The sequence below is a fragment of the Polistes fuscatus genome, unplaced genomic scaffold (assembly GCF_010416935.1).
Source record: "Polistes fuscatus isolate 324 unplaced genomic scaffold, CU_Pfus_HIC Scaffold5, whole genome shotgun sequence".
NCBI lineage: Eukaryota > Metazoa > Arthropoda > Insecta > Hymenoptera > Vespidae > Polistes > Polistes fuscatus.
Genome location: NW_025113129.1, coordinates 6,136,326 through 6,156,555, shown reverse-complemented (window position 1 = coordinate 6,156,555; position 20,230 = coordinate 6,136,326). Strand labels below are relative to the sequence as shown.

General features: G+C 32.7%; 5 protein-coding genes and 1 long non-coding RNA gene across 6 annotated transcripts in view; 1 reads left to right on the top strand and 5 right to left on the bottom strand.

Moving 5' to 3' along the window:
* Positions 1-1,907, bottom strand: part of LOC122522476 (Krueppel-like factor 3) — a 220,961-nt gene extending 219,054 nt beyond the window's left edge. The window contains exon 1 of the mRNA XM_043643647.1: positions 1,127-1,907. The gene's annotated coding sequence lies outside the window, so the exon portion shown is untranslated. The remainder of the gene's footprint in view (positions 1-1,126) is intronic.
* Positions 1,908-2,587: 680 nt separating this feature from the next.
* LOC122522510 (fatty acyl-CoA reductase wat-like) lies at positions 2,588-7,261 on the bottom strand. The gene is made up of 3 exons (XM_043643705.1): positions 6,393-7,261; positions 5,676-5,933; positions 2,588-2,996 (listed from the first exon to the last, which is right to left on the bottom strand). The coding sequence occupies exons 1-3, from the start codon at positions 6,527-6,529 to the stop codon at positions 2,951-2,953; spliced, it is 441 nt and encodes a 146-aa protein (XP_043499640.1). The 5' UTR covers positions 6,530-7,261; the 3' UTR covers positions 2,588-2,950.
* Positions 7,262-7,271: 10 nt separating this feature from the next.
* On the bottom strand, positions 7,272-8,222 carry LOC122522512 (fatty acyl-CoA reductase 2-like). Its single transcript, XM_043643707.1, has 4 exons — positions 8,100-8,222; positions 7,771-8,008; positions 7,485-7,630; positions 7,272-7,413 (listed from the first exon to the last, which is right to left on the bottom strand). Exons 2-4 carry the CDS (start codon positions 7,978-7,980, stop codon positions 7,335-7,337), a joined length of 435 nt encoding a protein of 144 aa, XP_043499642.1. The 5' UTR covers positions 7,981-8,008; positions 8,100-8,222; the 3' UTR covers positions 7,272-7,334.
* Positions 8,223-9,206: 984 nt separating this feature from the next.
* LOC122522544 lies at positions 9,207-10,876 on the bottom strand. Its single transcript, XR_006305086.1, has 2 exons — positions 9,600-10,876; positions 9,207-9,274 (listed from the first exon to the last, which is right to left on the bottom strand). It is a non-coding gene; the product is annotated as an uncharacterized LOC122522544 (long non-coding RNA).
* Positions 10,877-11,341: 465 nt separating this feature from the next.
* Positions 11,342-20,158, bottom strand: LOC122522519 (WASH complex subunit 2). Its single transcript, XM_043643715.1, has 11 exons — positions 19,697-20,158; positions 19,308-19,436; positions 18,910-19,226; positions 18,479-18,830; positions 18,267-18,393; positions 18,001-18,192; positions 17,559-17,917; positions 17,169-17,479; positions 13,325-14,724; positions 13,132-13,244; positions 11,342-12,949 (listed from the first exon to the last, which is right to left on the bottom strand). Exons 1-11 carry the CDS (start codon positions 19,697-19,699, stop codon positions 11,360-11,362), a joined length of 4,893 nt encoding a protein of 1,630 aa, XP_043499650.1. The 5' UTR covers positions 19,700-20,158; the 3' UTR covers positions 11,342-11,359.
* LOC122522517 lies at positions 15,736-17,038 on the top strand. The gene is made up of 3 exons (XM_043643713.1): positions 15,736-15,872; positions 16,221-16,320; positions 16,591-17,038. Exons 1-3 carry the CDS (start codon positions 15,809-15,811, stop codon positions 16,691-16,693), a joined length of 267 nt encoding a protein of 88 aa, XP_043499648.1. The 5' UTR covers positions 15,736-15,808; the 3' UTR covers positions 16,694-17,038.
* Positions 20,159-20,230: the final 72 nt, after the last annotated feature.

The window sequence follows — 20,230 nt, the reverse complement described above, 5'->3', positions numbered from 1 at the left end:
ACGTCCGCGTCACTTAAAGCCGGTTGCCGGTTTTCTTATCGGACGCTTTTCTACCTGCACTATGCGGGCGACTGCTTATTTATTATCGATCGTGGTTACCGACGTATAGCGTTTATCAATAACCGCGTTACGCGTTTCCTTTTAACTCCTATTAACGCGTCTCTCTCGCTTCCACGCTTTCGAGTAATTCGCAAAAAATAGAAAAATAACATTAAAAGTGAAAAATTATTCATTACTTTTTGTTAAATATACCTATTATCTAATAAAACGATTTCATCTACATTTTCTTTATCAGATACGATATTATACATTGTAACACGTTGAACGTAAAAAATCTTATTATTTTTCGTGACAGCTTGCTGTCACTTTAGCTTATTAAAATGGTGTTGTTTCGGCGTTATAATCTACTGACTTTAAGGATAAATATCGTGACGACGACGACGAAAATAATGCGTAAATTTGAGAAGATTGTAAAATGTTTGATATACCGACCATCGATCGCGACTTATCGTTCTCAAGTCGTATTTTCTAAGTGCGATGAGTTACTTCGAGGGAGGAAGAAGGTAGATAGAAACTAAAGATCGATAGAAGTTCGTCGACCGTAAGGCTCGTAGCGCGACTCTTGTTCGATTACTTGCAATTTTTTCTAATAACAAATTAAAGATCATTTTTCCGCGCGTTAAAATAAAATCGATGATTTTACAAGAAAGAACGTAAATCGAAGAATAAAAACGAAGCAAACTAATGTGAGACAATTCGAAAGAATCTAGTTCTTCCCACAAAATTCGTCGAGTTCTCGTGAGAACCTTGCGAGTAAGAGACTCCGTTCAACACAATAGAAACGATCGCACCTGTTTTCTCGTCCGGTAACGCGCACATCCGGATACGTATCCTTGCTAAAGCTTAATAAAAGACAGAAATAAAATAAAAAAAAACCCGACGATCCTTTCGTAGAGCAGTAGGCGCACTTAACACGTGAACGATCAGCGTTTAACGCACAAAGTTTCACCAATATTTTCACCAGCGAACGAAATGAAAACGATATATAAAAAAAAAAGAAAAGAAACGAAAAATACACTTTCGCGTGTAGGATCAATATAGATCGATGGATCGTAAACGCACTCACCGGATCTTCCAATCAAGACGATTCCCGGAACACGATCCTCGGCCGTCTGTATTCGTTTAATCCAAGCAATGGCGTCGCTATCATCGACTATCACAAACTTTCCGCGTGAGCGAGCAAAACGTCGTCGTCTTTGTCGCCGTCCTAATAGTAGCAAAGATAGTAGGACTAATAGCAATAGTAGTGGTTATCATCGTGTTCACATGAACGAGGCACTGCACTACGAACGATCACACGTCTTTCTATCTTTCTCTCTTTCTTTTTTTATTTATGGTGTCTCGATTTCAGTCTTAGAGAAAATATACACGCGAGGGTCCCGACGATCGAGGCACCTTCGAGCGAGCCTCGACTCACGTAAGAGGAAAGAAGAATCCTCGATTGATTCTCAAAGAATATGACGAAGATGACGAAGAATAATGAGAGAAGCAGAAGAAGAAGAAGAAGAAGAAGAAGAAGAAGGTGTGATCGCGCGCCCTCGATGGGGGCGTCTGCCTCTTCGTCTCTCCTACTGTTTTCTCTTTTCCTCTCTCTCTCTCTCTCTCTCTCTCTCTCTCTCTCTCTCTCTCGATGGTCGCGCGTGCCAAAGTCTCTTTCTGGTCCGGGCGTGCGGAGAGAGAGAGAGAGAACGACGAGAAGCGTGTGTTCTCGTGGCCGAGGTGATCTTCTCGTTTCGATTTCGAGCGTAGCACGCCTCGCGACGCACTTCGGAACGGCGGCGTTGGCTCGTCGAACGCTCGCCGACGAGTTCGCGTGGCTCCACCGCCTCCTCCTCCTCCTCCTCCACCTCCTCCTCCTCCTTCTCCACCACCACCACCACCTTCCCCCTCCTCCTCTCCCTCCCCCTCCTGCGTCGCCACCTCCACCTCCGCCTCCGCCTCCACCACTACCAAGAGGACAACCACCACCACTTGCACCACCACTGCCACTACTAGCAGCAGCAGCAGCACCAGCAGCAGCAGCACCAGCACCAGCAGCACCAGCAATAGCAGCAGCAATAGCAGCAGCAGCAGCAGCAGCAGCGGCAGCAGCAGCAGTAACACCACCACCACCACCACCACCACCACCACTACTACCACTTGCAGCACGCACCGCGCCGGCGACGACGCTCTTCGAGCACCGACCACCGCCGACTGCCGGCGTCGACGCTCTCTCGACGTATGCGCTCCTTCTCGGCGCGAGCGCCCCAGACATTACGTCCCTAGGGGACCTTCCGGCCGCATCTTCCGTCTCTCCGCTGCCAACAGAGTTCAAAGAGCATTCACCACCTCCTCTCTTTCTTACAACCGTCGAGACGGCACACAGCCGAAGATCAGCTGATCGCCACGCGCTCCAAACTCTTTATCTCTCTCGCTCCCTCTCTTGCTCCCTCTCTCGGTGTCCTATCCCTAAAGAAAATCACTGCATTCACATTCTCTCTCTCTTTCATTCGCTTTCTCTCTCTCTCTCTCTCCCTCTCTCTCTTTCTCTATATAAATCTATCTACTTCCTTACTCTTCTGTAAGATTGACAGTTTGTATACTTGTTTATCTTTGTATAAGAAATTTTCTATACACGATCTGTCGTTGGGTGTACGTGCGTTGAGAGCACGAGCTAGAACCATCCGCTCGTCTCGACGGCCGGGCGTGCACTGCCTTCCTCGATCACCGGTTGGTTCTCGATCCTCCGTCCAACTCTCCTCGACGGTGCGCGAGGCCGTTCGCCCGTATATCGGCCCTCCCGTATTTCTTCTCCTCGTCTTCTTATTACAACCAACACCGACCGACCGGTGGCTGCGATTTCAGACTATTTCTTTTTTTCCCTGTTTAACCAATCGATCGTATCGATGCGTTATCTTCGAGTCTCATCAAACTTGTCCATGAAAAAATCTTCTATCCTATCAAAATTCGAATAAATTTTATTGTATATTTTAAAGTCGAAAATGATAAAAAACCAAATAAATCAATAAATATTGTATATTTATGTATAGTTATTGTATTGTATTATAATTATATTATTCGCATCCTTACAACGGCTAAATCAATTTATTTTTCAAATTGTTTATTTCACACGGTTGAAAGATGGTGTTCGCGCATTGCAGTGTTTTTATCGAATATCTACCTATCCCTATCCTATACTATTTAGCGATGCAAATCTTCTTCCTTATTCTGGCATTCGTTCTGTAAAAGTTCGGACAAGCTGTCGGTATATCCGATCGTGAAACTTTTAAATTGAGTGCATCGCGAAAGCCAACGATGTACGGACGTCATTCTGACGGTTGATTCCCTGCTGTCTGTCCCTGAGATAGTCCGTCGCGACTGACAACGCGCCTGGCAGGAGCTGCGAATATTCTCTTGTCTTCCTTTTTTTTATGCTTTTTTTTTTTAATGAACAAAACTTTTCGACATCTTCCGTACGAATCTCCACAAACGAAAACGTCGAGTGAATATAGTTATATGGATATAAATGGATATAAAAGAAGGATTAAAAAGAAGCAAAGAGAGGTCAAATGGTGATGTTCGATGACGAAGGAACAAAGAATCTTTCTCTCTCTCTCTCTCTCTTTCTTCTCTAGATCGATAGATTGCCGAAGGCCGTGGATGTGGGTGTCACTATCCAAGACTTTCGTAGCGGAATCGATCCAACATTTGCTTTTTCTATGGTGTGACCGGGATGTAGACAAATCAACGGCCACGCCTTGGAGAGAAACAGAACCGTTGTCTAACGAAGACAAAGACGCCTACGTTCGAATGCTATCACAAGATCCAAAAAATGTTCTTAAGAAAGCACCACCTTCGATAATTGCCGTTCTATGTTCAAATTCTAGACTGTCTGTCTGACTAACTGACTGACTGACTGACTGATTGACTGATTGATTGATTTTGAAATCCCTTTGAAAATGCGTGTCTTCCTTCGTAGGAATGAAAATTCTAATAGAGAATCGGAAGATTTTGTCGAGTAGAAAATCAAAGATGGTCTAAACGTTACCTCTCGATAAAACGTTAGTAATGCACACGAGGAAGAGAATCCTAATCTATCCTCTCTCTTTTCCTCTTTCTCTTTCTATCTTAGCGATGTACGGGACTCTAAAGGCACAAGCGGTGTCTTAGGTAATGGAGCCACGTACGACGAGGTCATGACACGCGACCTCGATAGGTCGAAGAACGTAGCAGGTACGCAAGCGGTACGATCATTTTTCCGCGATCTTCCTCAAAGGCACGGTTCTTCTCGATTCCGCGTATTCGCGTCGAGAACCTTCGATATTGGCAACCTAAAATTATCTTAAACGGCGATTCGATTCATATGCACGACTAATTATTTAGTATATTCTTATAGCCTCTTATTTATTTCATTTTTTTATTATCATTATTATTTTTTTTTCTTTATTCTCAATGATGATTTCGCATAAAAATTATTCGTTGAGGGAATATTTGTTGTTCTAAATATACAACTTATTTAATACAAATTTATTTGTTACAATAACTTCGAAAAATATTTAAATGAAAGCGATTTTGTAAAAATAATTTTACGTTTAATGATACATTTAATTAAATTACCTTTTATGTTTCCATTTATTACAAGTCTAAACGATTTTGTGCTAAAGAAAATTTAAAAAATTATTTAAATAAAAGCCATATAAAAACGAGGACCACATTCGCTAATAAGTGGCGGTATCTCTTAATAGATTCGAGAAGTATTAAACGATTGGTCGATAAATCGAAAGGCGAAAAAATTTCTAATATAGTGGGAGGTCTGTCGAGTAACAGAAAACAAAAATTAACTTATTATGTATACAGATAATAAAGGAAGACAATTGAATACGCATGAAATTATATTGCATTTTTTAATATGATGATGTTTGTAGCGTGATCAGTCCAGCTTAGGTTAAATCATGGCCCAACTAACGAAACCTCCTTGGACTTTCTAAGACTCTTCAACATTGAAAACTTTCTACGATTTTCTATAGAACTTTGCTCATGAAAGGAGAATCATTAAAAAATGTAGATGGTAAGCAAATGGTGCAATGATACTAAATCAGCCCAAACAGTCTACACGTGAGACATCGCCTTTGAAATCGTTCAAATCGTCAAAGGTTTGAACCGTTACAACAATAAAAAACCCTTCTTGGAAGTCCGGAAAACATAAATTAACGGAAAAATCCTTAAGATTCAATAACAAATAAATATAGCATAGGCACGTTACTTCAAACTTTCCATGAAAACCTTATAGTGACCATAAGGGTTGAGAAACGTCTCGTCAAATAATTATTTAACATACATATATAAATACATATAATATATTTGTACTTCTTTCTCTTCATTTGTTCCTTTGTTTATTTATTTTTACTTCTTTCTTTATATGTTTATTTCTTTCATCGTTTTTTTATTTTTTTTTTTTTAAATATTTTCAAAAAGAAAATAATTTAATACAAAAATAATATAATAACGTATAAAGACCAAAGAAATAAAGAACAGAAAAGCGTTATCAACGTATAATGAACTATTTTTAATCTGCAACATAAATGTAAAAATTAAAAAAAAAATAAGATTAGAGCAAGTCAATTAAAGAAACTTACTTTTTATACCAGATCAATGCTTTTTCTCTCGTCTCCATAGGTTCTTTGAGAATGAATATTCTAACCCTTCGGATATAAACATCATTGTGGGCATCCCGATCAAGATCGCCAATATTAAAGAAGAAGTTATATTTGTCGCTCACAGATAGCTTGTCCCATAAATTTAAAACGTTATCATTTGCAAACTTCCAGTCATGAGTTGTAAAATAAGCCATTGCGTGATTGAATTTATAAACTTTTTTGTATAAATTCATCAATCTAAAAAAATATTCAATTAATTTAATGATGCTTTTCTCTATTGACGAATAATAAATTGCTTGTGTATAATCTGAATATCGTCAAACATTACATTGGTTTTTTTCCGGTGAGATAAGCTAGCAAATCAATAAACAATGCAGTTATCCAGTGAAAAATTATTGCATAAAAATAGTTATTTGCTTTTGGTTAATATTGCAAAATAGTACAATAACATCTTCATGACCGGAACGTTAATACCGACTGTATAATATCCTGAGAATAATTCAGTCATAGGCCGTTTTTTTTGAGCAGACGAAATTATATTATAAATTAGAATTTCTTTGTTACCTGATGAGGAGTTATCCGAGTCAACGATACTCGGTGGTAAAAATTTCTTTTAATTTGTTCTGAATATTATTTCAAACGTTGAGCCTAAAGTTTTGTTTTCAGATTATTGATAAAGGGAAAAAAAATAAGAACCTTCTTTGCGAGCAGTCCCATGCTGCCACGATAATGTTGTTAGTAACATAATCACCGAGAATAATGTCGACACATATATTCTCATCAACCTGTATCGTATGTACAATACCAAGGTAAATATCAGCGACAAAACCCATCAATCCATACAAATTTTTATCCAACCGGCAATTGGTTCTTTTATTTTTTTTTTTTATTTATTTTCTTACTCCGCCCCTTTCGAGTTTGGAGGACTTCCCTTACAAGGCAATTGGTTCTTTTTCCGTTGAAATGATTATGGATGGCCGAACAATGCAAGTTGGAATTCCATTGGAATATTGCCGTACAGTATCTTCACTGACTGCCTTTGTATATATGGGACATTTCATACCAAATCGGCCACTTTTTTACATCGACTTCTTCAATTTTTTTGAAAATTTTTTATGTTTTTAATACCGTCAAAAAACACCTTCATGAATTTTTTCAAATTTTTTTGGTCACCCGTTTCTGAGATATTGATTTTTTCCAAAATTCAAATGTTTTTTTTTCAAACAGCTATAACTTCGCGAAAAATACAGCATTTTTTTTTCTCTAAACTATATTTTACGATAGAATTTCACTGATAAATACTTTTACAGTAGTTTTTATTACACCTAAAAAAAAATAGAACGAAACGTTTGCCCACGATCGGATTGGTCTAAAAACTTTCTATATTTGTCCAAGTTTTCTTGAGAATTGAGAAAGTTTTCTTGAGAAAGAGGTATTTTTTTCTTGAAAGAGCATTAAAAAAACAAAAATTTTGAAAGGAACAAGACCCCGATAGCTGTATTTTTCGCGAAGTTATAGCTGTTTGAAAAAAAAAATTTGAATTTTGGAAAAAATCAATATCTCAGAAACGGGTGATCAAAAAAATTTGAAAAAATTCATGAAGGTGTTTTTTGACGGTATTAAAAACATAAAAAATTTTCAAGAAGTCGATGTAAAAAAGTGGCCGATTTGGTATGAAATGCCCCATATATAACTGTTGGGCCATTTACCAATTAAACTGCAAAATAAACAAATATGCTGATAGAATTTCCTTTAAAAATACAAGTAAAAATCTTCTTTTTTTATTACTTGGGAGTAATGATGTCCAATTGTTCCTCACTCAAAATCTCCGTCAAATTGATTATGTCTTCCGTCTTTAATAGTGGTTTGTAAAATTTTTCTTCGATATTTTTATTTATGCATTGCGAATATGCCGTTGATACATGGACGAAAGCCTAAAGAAACAATTTATTATAGCAATAAAATATTTCTGTTAATGTTACAGGTAAATCTAATGTCTGAATAAATGAATTCCTTACGAGCTATGCTCAAATATACGTGGTTCTATGTAAATTGTTTAAATGGAAAAACGTACCCTCAAATTTGGCATCTCCTGTGCTAGCAAGAGGAGATTCTTCGTTCCCTTAATATTAACTAATAAACGAATGTTATCCGCAAAATTCACGAATGCTGCACTGTGAAAAATCACATTTATGTCTTTAATACGTTCGCGATCTTCCTCTGACAATCCTAAATTCAATTCATTCATGTCTCCTTTTATTAGAACGTTTTTTTTCGGCATCATTCTGTTCTCTCTTCAATCTGTCGAAAACCTGAAAAAACGTATATCGTAATGTATATCGTAATATTAATGACTTTATTCAGTGCCACAATAAATTGGGGAAAATTTGTAATTCAACTTACAACATTATTGAAATACTGTTTAAATCGAGTCGATATATTCTTCTGATTCTTAGATCTTATCAGTAAATAAACCATAGTTATTTCTGGACAGTATCTTCGAATGTTAGCATTTCGTTTATAGAAATTCTTCCACATAAAGTAAATTTTTCTTGAAGTAAATCATTGCGTTGAGTGTTTATGTATGAGTATTTTGAATCGAAAGAGAGAGAGGGAGAGAGAAAAAAATATGGATATATTTGTACAATAATTAATATTAAAGTCATTAAAAAATGATTTCTTTTTTATTATTTCAATAATCGTATTACACTCGACTAAACCATTAAGAAATTATTAGAGAGATTCTTCTATGTAATATTAAAACAATATAATTAGTGTAATTGCGTTTGAAAAGTTTTGATACGACAATGAAAATTTACAAAAAAAGAAATCAATGACAAAAATATAATGACTCGTAACATTATTACGTATTTCAACTAAAACAGTTTGGAAATAGTCAATAAACTTTTTGAACCTCAACGATTTATAAATATCGAATAAATTAAAGTTACATATTAATTCTAAAAAATGCATAAGTTAAATCAAGAATGAACAACACTTTTAAACACTTTTACCTTAACAGCTTTTCCACTATAAGACTTCCTAAAAACCCTAAGCCTCCTGTGCTAAAGATTTTTTTTCCAGAATAAAATGAAGCAATCTCGCCCCGTTGATTATAATAATTAGGCTCTTTTACCATAGATAACATTTCCTCTTGATACGTGTGACCGTATGACGATGTCATCTTTAAAGCTTACTTTTAATAAAACTTAAAATTAATATACGATTATTATCTAGAAGTCTATAATTAAGAACAATGGCACATAAAATATCAGAGTGAAATTGAAAAATAAAGGGAAGCATTGATGTAGCTAAACCATTAACTTATTAACGAATTTAATTTGTACAAATTTCTTCTCTAATTAAAATTAACATTAGGAAATTGTTTTAACCAAAATTTTTATGAGAAATGAAGTATTGGCTTACCTTAGGTAAATAATATGTCATCGGTCTTTGAATGATCTTGATTCAATCGTGGTTGAATATTACATGTGACATGATCGCTGAAAACCTTTGAAAAAAGTTCGCTCGAATCCCCACCATCTTATATTTTCCTTTGACCCTCTTTCACTCTTTGCCTTACGATTACAAAATAAAATTTAAATATTTCTGTTTTTATTAAATATATTTTTATAAATATGGACACTATTTTATTTATGATAGAACAACTTAATAAAGGAATGATAATAATAAAAAAAATTGAAAAATATCCCGTTATAGTAACAATGAAATTATGAAAAGACAAAATTTATCGATTTAATGGAAATTATTACGAACAAAATTTAACAAACTATTTTAATTACTTTTTAATATTGTTCATTTTTTTAAAATAATTATTTGTAACTAATATTAATAATATATATAATAGTTTTCAAAGCATTCAGGTAAATGTAAAATCATCACCTTACATCGCTTATATTGCCAAGTGCTCTCACTTCGTATATTGTTTAACGCACATATGACTCCTCTTTGAAGAGTTTTTTTTTTATTAGTTGATGGATAAAAAGATCCCAGTTCTTATCCTATAACCGTAATGAATATTCGTATATATTGCTTTGTGAAAGGCCATAGGGGTATAAGCATATTGAATTTGCCTTCGAGAGATAATTTAATGATACTTAGAAGATATGTAGGTACTGATAAAATAAGATCCTGAAAGTTTCTGATCCCTAACTCAATTGATTTTTAAGAAAAAGCCAAATATCAAAAAAATAGAAAAAAAATTTTTTCTCAGGATTGACTAAACCGATTGATCTAAAATCTCGGTCGGTTGTATTATTAGGTAGTATTGTAGTCTATTTAAAATATATGTAGGCTGGTAATACATTATCGCATTTCTTTGTTACGCATCTGATTAATTCACTTACTACTTCCTACCATTAAAAAATATATGTGTGAAGTATAATAGATATGTTACGGCCACTATATAGAATGATCGATCATCCTTCAGAATTCCTAGAGAATTTTGGAAATAAATAATTCTTTTTTAATGACGTTTTTTCCAAAGATTTTTTTCCAAATGTATATATATTTTTTTAACTTTTTCTTCCGTAATCAACAAAGTACTACGAAATTTTTACTTATATTGACGGCTGTACTCATCGTATATTTTCACGTGGAAATGGATATCGATATTCGTTAACTTTAAAAAATCCTTGCTGTTTTTTAATTATTACAAATTGAGTCATTGCCTTTGTAACACTTACATTTAGTGTTAAAAAGCACGCATATTTAAATAGTTTATTATCTAATAATAATATTTTAAGTCACTTTTTTTATATGTGTGACGTACTGAATCGCTAAAACATTATTATCTTTTTTAAAACCTAAATAGAATGATAAAATAAAACACAAGGATAATGAACAAATATATATGTAGGCTTACTATGTAATAGATATTGGTACAGAAAATATATAACGTTTGCTGTCATGTATTATTTTACTATTTTAACAATTACGTATTATTTCTCTATTCTAAACTGTTAAAATAAATATTAATTTTTTTCTATATATTTTTAATAGTGTTGCATCCTTCGTTGTTCTTGACGTTTGATAAAAGCAATATTTTTATAAAAGTTTTTGTGATGATTGTTAAGTCGAAAAAATGCAATATTTATTATCTCCGCATGCTAAATATCGAAGATAAAAAAATATTCTACAATAGTTCTTTCGAATACATTATTTCAAAAACAATCATTCCGTTAAAAAAATTAATCAAATCAACATAATTAAAGTTTATCTAGAAATAAAAAACATTCTCTCTTTGCACACAATTATTGAATTATTGCCGAGTATTCAAGCGCTCTGCGTTTTGTTCTATCAGTTAAAACATTGAGTGGACTTTAAAAAAAGATTTTATACATATTTACTATATAGATGTATGTATATATATATATGTATATATTATATTATATTTTTTATTATATTATATTGTATTATATTATTATTATATTATTATTATATTATATTATATTATTATATATATTATTATATTATATTATATTATCTTCATTTTCTTTTTTAATGCTTATGCCACCGAATTTTCACATCTATCAATTTAAAAGTCGAAGGACGACAACAACAGCATGTTGAAAAAAAAAAGAAAAAAATTATTATTTTAAAAATAAAATGTGATAAATATACACTTACGAATAAATAAAATTTTAATCATCTTTAAATATACTTAAAGGATCTTCGACTATCTTTTCTGCTGTTTTTTTAAGGTCTCGTGTGACAGATTTTTTAACGATTGGTCTACTTTCATTTGGTGTGGATTCTACTAAAGATGATGATTTACCGAAAAATTTACTATCATCATCATCACTATCAGCCGCGAACAATGACTTGTTCTGTATTATCTTTTTGGAAACTGGTTTTATAGAAGTAAATATATCATCTTCGGTACTCGATTGATCGCCAAATATGTCGGCCAATTTGGAAGGTTTGTTAACAGACTTGTCATCAACGGACAAAATACTTTCAAGTTTTCCTGATTCTTGAGTTACTTTGGATAATTCGACTTTTGGCGTTTGTACTGATTGCTGTTGTTCTGCGAACAAACTTTTGGCATCATCATCGTCATCTTCGTCATCATCTTGGAAAAGATTGATTTTCTTTTGTGAAACTTTCGTCGTTACAATACTTTTCTCTTCTTCGTTTTTAACAGACATTTTTTTCGCGATAGAACCAAACAAACTGTCATCTTCGTCGTTCTGATCGTTCGAGTCTTTATCGAAGAAACTGATTTTGGTATCTTTCAAAGTCTTTTTCACAGGTTTTGCTAAAGGAACAGAAAATAGATCACCACTTGCATCGTCCTCGAATAAATTAGAAACCTGTTTTCTCATCGATTCTTCTCTCTTCGTTTTGATGGACCGACTACTAAATAAACTGTCGTCATCCGAAAATAATAAATCTTTACCTTTATCAGGAGAAGGAGTTTTCGTTACAAACGCAAACAATTGACTTGGATCTTTTAAAGGATCGTAAGTATTATCGTGCAAAGGATCTATCGGTCCTTTTAAATACTCTTGTTCAAATACATCATTCGTAGTTTCCGTCGAATCATCTATTTGTTCAGTTCTAATCTCTTGAAATTTCGTAAGACGTTCTATCTCATTCGATCTTACTTCAATTTTCTTTTCACTATCATCCACGTCAAAACTAGTATCAGATATAGAATTATTATGACTACTCAGCTCAGATTTAATCGAATCTTTTCTAATAGTTTCTTCATTTTCATCGTTACCACCAATGATAGTATCTCTCAAAGGTCTACCATATGTTGGCTCTCTATCAGGCAAGACATTTTGAATCGGTGAAAGTATTGGTGCTCTTCCAAATAATGTATCTTCCCTTTGTGGGTCCTCCGGTAAATCTGGTGGTACGTCGAATAAATCTTCTTCATCAGTTGATGGAGATAACAAGATATTCTTGTTCGCGCTTATTGAACTTTCTTTGCTAATACTTCCAAGCTCAGATTTATCATCACCGATCGAAGGATTCAATTCTACATTTCGCAAAGTATTATCGACGAAATTCGAGGAAGATAAAGTCAAACGATCATCGTTTGGAGGAACTACCCCATGACCCGTCGAATTATTCAACGACTCTTTCGAAAGAACAGAACTTTCATCTTGAGGAATTTTTTCAGCCGTATCGACGGTATCAAAATCTAAACCACTTTGTCTGAGAGCGGATTTTCGCGCATGCCTACTCTGAGGTCGACGTTTTGCTTGAATTCTCACTCGACTCTGTGAAAATAAACAAATACTTAATAAATTATTGAAAAGACAATACTACAAGAAATATACGCAATACAACAACCTACGTAAGCATTTGAATAATGATTTGTATTCAATCATGCTGAAACTCACTGCTTCTCAAATAAATAAGAATATCAATTTTAAAATAAATATCATTATTTTATAATTACCTTTGAGGCAGTCGAAAGTGTTTCTACTTGTGCTGGTACATCAAAACTAATTGCACTTTCGGTATTACCATTACCATTTGGCCGAATCTGTTGTTTCGAAAGTTCGTTCTTTTCTGTTGAAAAAAAATATATATTTATATGTGTATATTAATCTTTCTCTCTTTATATATATATTTACCTCTCTTTTTCTTACCTGTTGACGGAGTTTGAATTGGTTTAGCAATGCAACCCCCATCATCGCTGTCCCTATCAATAACCTCATCCTCTTCATCTGTTTTCTCTTCGCTCTTTCTCCACAACGGTGGTGTATCAGTAGGAGAAAGAATTTTCAAATCACCCATTTTACCCATTAGATCTTTTATCTTTCCTGACACTGTTGTTCGTCGTGGCATTTGAGAATTATCTTCTATTGACGATGACGTGGTAGCACGAATGCTTAACGTTGTTGGTGGATGTTTTTTATTATCAACATCGATACTATTATTATCATCAAAGTTATCAGAAAACTTGACCTCAACTTGAACTGACTCTTTCTTTGAAATAAGTTGATTCGATTCTTTGCTATTTTCTACTTTACTTTCCACTTCTACTTTTTTCTTATCTTTTTTATCATTAACAAACAAATCTTCATAATCGTCCTCTTCAAAGAGAGCGTCCTTCTTTTGATTGTCTTGTTCTTTATCCTGCTTAGTTGTGACTACAAAGTTGTTGGCTGTTCCTTCCAACGACGTCTCTTCCGACAATAAAGATCGATGTTTAATATCTTCCACTTTAGTTTCTTCTTCCCGAGACAAAGTTTTCTTATCCATCACGTCTATCGTCTTTGTGGATGGTTTCACCAAAAATAAATCGTTTTCAAGATCGGTAGCAAAAATTTTGTCTTCGACTTTGCTTTTGACTTTTGTATTTCTAACTCCAAACAAATCGTCAACATTATCATCTTCCTCATCATCGAAAAGACTATTCTTCTTCGTTGACGTTGTTGACTTAACAGGTAATTTGATAATGTTGCTTTCTTTTGAAACGTTCGTACCATAATTTTTATCAATCGAAAAATTATTAGATGCAACATCTTGGACTCTTTTTGAAGCAATTGTGTTATTCTTGTAAGGTTTCAAAGAATTTCCGAATATATCAACGTCCGGTGAATCTTTATTACCAAAAATGTCGATATCATCGTCAAAAAGTCCCTTACTATTGGACGATCTATTCTTATCCGGATATTGAGGAGTCGTAGCTAAAAAGTCTGTACTCTTTTGTGATCTTGAACCAGAACTAGTCGTAGAAAAAAGTTCATCACCCGAATCTGAATCGTCGAAGAGAGAAGGGATCTTCGATTTGTTCGTTTTAGAATCTGCTTTAGGAAGAGGTGGTGGACCAAAGAGATCCTTATTCTCAAACACGTCATCTAATCCTGTAGAATTGTTTTCTATTGTCTGTTCCACATTTGATTGATTGTTCGACGTCCTGAATGAAGTAGAATTAACATCCGGAGGATACAAAGTGTTGGCAACAAATAGACTATCGCTGATTATTCTCTCACGATAAAATTCTTCCGAATTTAAACGTGTTGATGTCAATACATCATCTGTCCTGCAAATATAAAAAAGTCCTAAAATTAATGTTAATTTTATAATATGTGTGTGTGTGTGTGTATTTGTGATTGAAATTAGAAATTAAAGAAAAACAAATTGCACATGGCTAATACCATTTGAATTAACATTTCCATTCAATTATCATACTAGAGTAACATATATCGAAATATACTGCTTTTTTAGGAAATGAATTTTTAAAAATATTCCGATAACTCATAAGTCACTATATGCATATTTACGTATGTATATACAGGTGATCTTTTAATTCAAGTTAATTATAATTTCGTTTACTTAACGCGGATCAACTATAGATACATAAATATAAAGTGTCGCTTCCTTATCTGACCATATAAAAAAATATTATTTACATTGTAATAAGCTTCCTGAAACATTTTTAACGTGTCATGCCTTTTTTTTCTATTTCCTGTGCATAAACACACTCCGTGCATTTACTTGGACCTTTTTTCAAAGATTATTGCTTGGTAAGTATCATCCATAATTAATTAGTAATTAAGATTCATGAATTCATTTTTTATATTCCAACGAGTTCAGTTTATAAATAAAGTTTAATTGAATAAATTAGATTATTTACCGATATGTATTTTTCTTTGTTTGCAAATGATCGGAATAAATAAAAATACAATATATATATATGTATTATTTTAATCATAAAAAATCGTTTTTTGTAACTTTATTTTGTATCTAAATTAAATCTCTCATAAAGTGATATTTGTTTCAATCTAATATCAGTCTTATAAAATGTATACACGTACGTAATTGCTTATAAATACTATTAATAAACAAATATTTTTATATCCTAGAGTTCACAGAGAAAAGTTAAAAAAATACAAAATAAGAAATAGAAAGAAACTTTATCTAAAGATAATACTTAAATGACTTGTTCCATCTTGAAAAGCATATATTCATTGTTTTTAAATGACTTCATCTTTTCGTGATATAAATGTAAATTATTTCTTTCTGGAGCTCGACAAATCATATAAAAACGAGCGAGATTAAGATAATATTAACAGTGTTTCAGAAAGAACCATCGGTGATAAACGTGTCATTTTTCTACGGACAACATGAGATCTATATTTGTACTTTGGGGAATTTTACTTGCACTATGTTTCTTCTTGCAAGTTGAAGGTAAATAATATTAAACACTTTCATTGTACATACGAATATTAATCATCAAAATTTTTGGAAAGTTTGGATGTTTAAAAATATAATTCAATAAATTATTTAAAAGGCATAGTTTCCTTGAATATCTAAACTAATACCAATCAAATATACTTCAATTGATAGCGTGTAACATGAGCTTTCTAAACTCACTATAGTAGACTTATATGATATCAATAAAGACAAGACTCTATAATAAACTCGCGTTGTGGAATAAAAAGAAAAAATCTTTGTGATAATTCAATCAGATGCGTCTATTTTTTTAATAATCGTTCTCGAACATTTTAATGAATTGAAATGAAATTTTTTTTTCAGGAGATTGTAATTTGGATGGTGAGACATTACCACCTGGTAAACATATTCGTAATTGTATAAGTTACACTTGCCATGAATCCGGCGTTTTGAGTGCAGTCGGGTGAGTTACATCTCATATCAATAAAGATGTGATTTCGATTCATACATGCTACGCTTATATTTATTTATCTTTATTATGACTTACGACCTCATTTTACGTCACATTCGAGTCTCTTATTTAACACGTAATTCATGATAATAAAGTTATCTTATTAGCCTTCAATTTAAAACTAACAATAAGTTACAGTCAATAGAATTTAAGAAAGCCAAATTTAATGCAAATGAGAATAATATGACGTGTGATTTATAAATCATTGATTTTGTTTTTCAGCTGTGCAACATGGAATTGTGTAGAAAGTATCGGATATAGAGAACAAGATTTAAGTAAACCTTATCCGGAATGCTGTCCAGGACCCATTTGTAAATCATCATAGTTATGCGTCATGCTAACATGTTACTATTATTAAAAATTACTTACAAATGATTGGAAGATGAATATGACATCATGTAAAGAAATATTTAGCAGTAGAGTAACCGTTTTATCGAATCTTACGTATATCTAAGAGAGTTATTGCTTGAACGACAGTTTAAATTACACTAAAGAAGCTTGCCTTGGACTGTAACATTTACTCATTGTCAGTGAAATACTCATTAAACAGGAGGATGACTAATCTTTATATCATCCTTTACCAATGATACCTTTGCCATTTACCTAGTGTACTGTCTTCAAGAAAGGACATCATGAAAAGTAACGATGAGAAAATATTTTTTTAAAAGAATAATTTTTAATCTTTATCCATCCCTCTCCCTTTCTCCCTTTATAATAAACATTATTTCAAAAAATATATATTTTATATTCTAAATGAAAGAAAAAAATATATATACATATATAGAAAATAAAATACTTACGGCATTGTTGTAACCATTGTACTGCTGATACTGTGACGTTTAATTGATATACCACTGCTATTCTCACTATTTTCAAGATTAACGTTCCAGTTTCCTGAATTTCCTGCCCTTGCAATAGAACTCTGATCGCGGACAACCTGTAATGAATTGTTTTCAAATAAAGGTTCATTATTAAAAGCAACTTCATAATTTGGATCTGTGTCGCTGCTGGATGAATCCGATGATTGACGACGAGGTATTTTACTTGACAATGCATTCTCGATCGAAGAAGTTAAAACTCCGCCGATTATTAAAAGATCGCCGGCCGATTTCTGATACATAAAAATATAACAAAATTATACAAATAAAACCTTTGTACAAGAATATTCATCTCGTACAATATCCTTTTACCTTTTTGTTATTATCCTCCGTGTTAACGCGATTCTTCTGTGTTTCTTCCATAAATTTACTGGAATCCTTTTTAGAAGTTCCAAAGAGATCATTGTCATCTTCTTCTTCCTCGCTAAACAGATTATTGGCTTCGACGTTAGACTCAGGTGTACTAGTTGCCCAGTTGGTTTTAGTAGTCTTGCCAATCACAACATCAAGGAATTTCTTTTGTACATTTTCTGTATTTACAACTTGTTTACTCTCCGAGGTAGCATCTTTCGTAATCCTTTTTACAGGTTGTTTCGACGAAAAAATATCATCCGAATCTTCTGAATCTCCTTTATCGAATAAATCATCAATCGCTGATTTCGGTTTCGCCGCTAAAATAATATTAAATTTGCTTGACTCGATTTATTATGACTTGATTAATTAAAAGTTTATTTCTATTATACGTTACTCGTACATATTGTACTTATAGGTGGTGGGACATCCATACTAGGTGGAATAATATTTGATTGAAAAACAGGTTGATTTTGCCATAACTTAGCCGATACGTTATCTTCAAAAATTTCTTTGTTATCCTCAAACAGATTATTGGGTTTATCGTTAAAGAAATCTTCTATACCATCATTTTCTGGTGTAAATAAATGATCGTCTAAAAATAAAGGAATTATTTTGTGATTTTTATTTTCATATATCTACGCTTATATGAAAACACTAAAATAATACCTTTCAATTTATTAATAGAAGGTTCCCTAGTTTCATTCGTTACCGGAGGTTTTAGAGTCTGTCGAACGTTGCCTAATCTTTTAGCTAATTCTTCAGCAAAGTTAGGTGACTCATTAGTAATCTGTACCTGAAAATTACATAAATATCTTGCAACTATGTTAAGTACATTATTATGCTAGCTTTAACTTAAATCAGTAAATAACAAAAGATACCTTTAGTGGATCCTTGACTGGAGTTGTACAATCAGATGCAAAACTCATTGTATTTTGAGATATACTGTCTAATTTTCCATGATTCATATAAGAAGCATCGTTTGATTTTTCTGATACGCTCAACGAAGAAGTCAATCTAGTATCTATGTTTGGGCCATTTTTTGGATCAAATGTTTCTTGTATTCTTACTTCCTCTTGATAACTTTCTGAGTCATCCTCTTCTTCGTCCACTTGCTCAGATTCGCTGCTACTACTTTCTAAGCCAATTTTATTAGAAGTATTCCACTTATGCGAACCAATGACATAAGGTAAAGGTCGATCTTGATATGGATCTTTTGGCCCCAAAATAACGCTGTAATAAAAAGACGTTTTAAATAATTTATCGTCTTAGTATTCTCTGCAATACACTTGTTTATAAGAAATATATTAACCTCATAACTCTTGCATCACCCTCATCCTCGCTATCGCTATCGATAACTTCCATTCTTTTATATTTTTCATCCATTACATTTAGACCTTGTTTAACACTTTCAATTATATTAGTAAGAAAATCTGTTTTTGGTAGTTCTTGCTCTACTTCTTTTTCTATTTCTATATCATCTTCTTGTACTCGACTCTCAATAAACTGAGTATTGGCCAATGCCAAGGAAGTGTTGGTTAAATTATCTATAATTATTGCAGTTTCACCCAATTGAGTTGTTAACGAATCTATCGCTTGTTGAGTCTTATTAGCTTTTGACACCAGATTCTAAACCATAATAATAAAGTATCAAACTGTATTATGTATCATATAATTGAAAGAAAAATACTTATTTAACTTGAATCATACTTCAGAAAACTGTTGTAAATGTTTTAATAATCCAGCATCAGCTGCCAAACTCCATTCTTGTCTTTTGTTTCTCATTTCTTCTGTAGTCCATGATCGGTCCCATGATTTTTCCATTTCATCCGATACATTCTATGAACAAATAAACATTTTATTCAATATTATTACTTCACACAATATATAAGTAATAAAATTTATTGACAAAATATTATTAATTATCTAAATAAATTTCTATCGTTGCAAATAATAGAAACAAATGAAAAAATTAACAACAAGTATTTATATAACAATGAAAAAGATAGCAAATGTAAAAAATTAACTAAAAAAGTCTGTTGTTTATATTTGGTAACCTAATTTGAAAGTATATTATAAATAGATAATAATCTGTTTACCATATCATCAAATATGATCCCGCATAAAATGTAAATTTGTTTATTTTTAATGACACTGTTTGTATTTATTATTTAAGAACACTTTGTTATCTAGCAAAGTTAGAAAAAGACACCCACTTTAAACTCTTTTGATTATCGAAACTTATGACACACACGGTTAAAAGCATACGATTTCTTTGACAAACGTGACAGGGGCGTACGAAAGATCAAATCAATAATTTAATTTACAACTTAAACATATTTCCAAATGGTAAAATACTTTCACTATTATTCTAATAAATTTCATTTAATATTATTTAGATTTTCCTTTAACAAACATGTGTACCTATGTGTGTATTATATTAGCAGTTGTGAAAAATTATGTGAACATTAATTGAATAGATAACAAAAACTTGATTTGTTCGTGTCGTTTTAGTTTGATCGTTAATATCAATATTGAAATATATCCTACGTAACATAAGATAAATTACTTTATTTAAAAGAGAAACAGGTTCCAGTATTTTTCAAATACGGGCCTGCTTTATTGCGACGTTG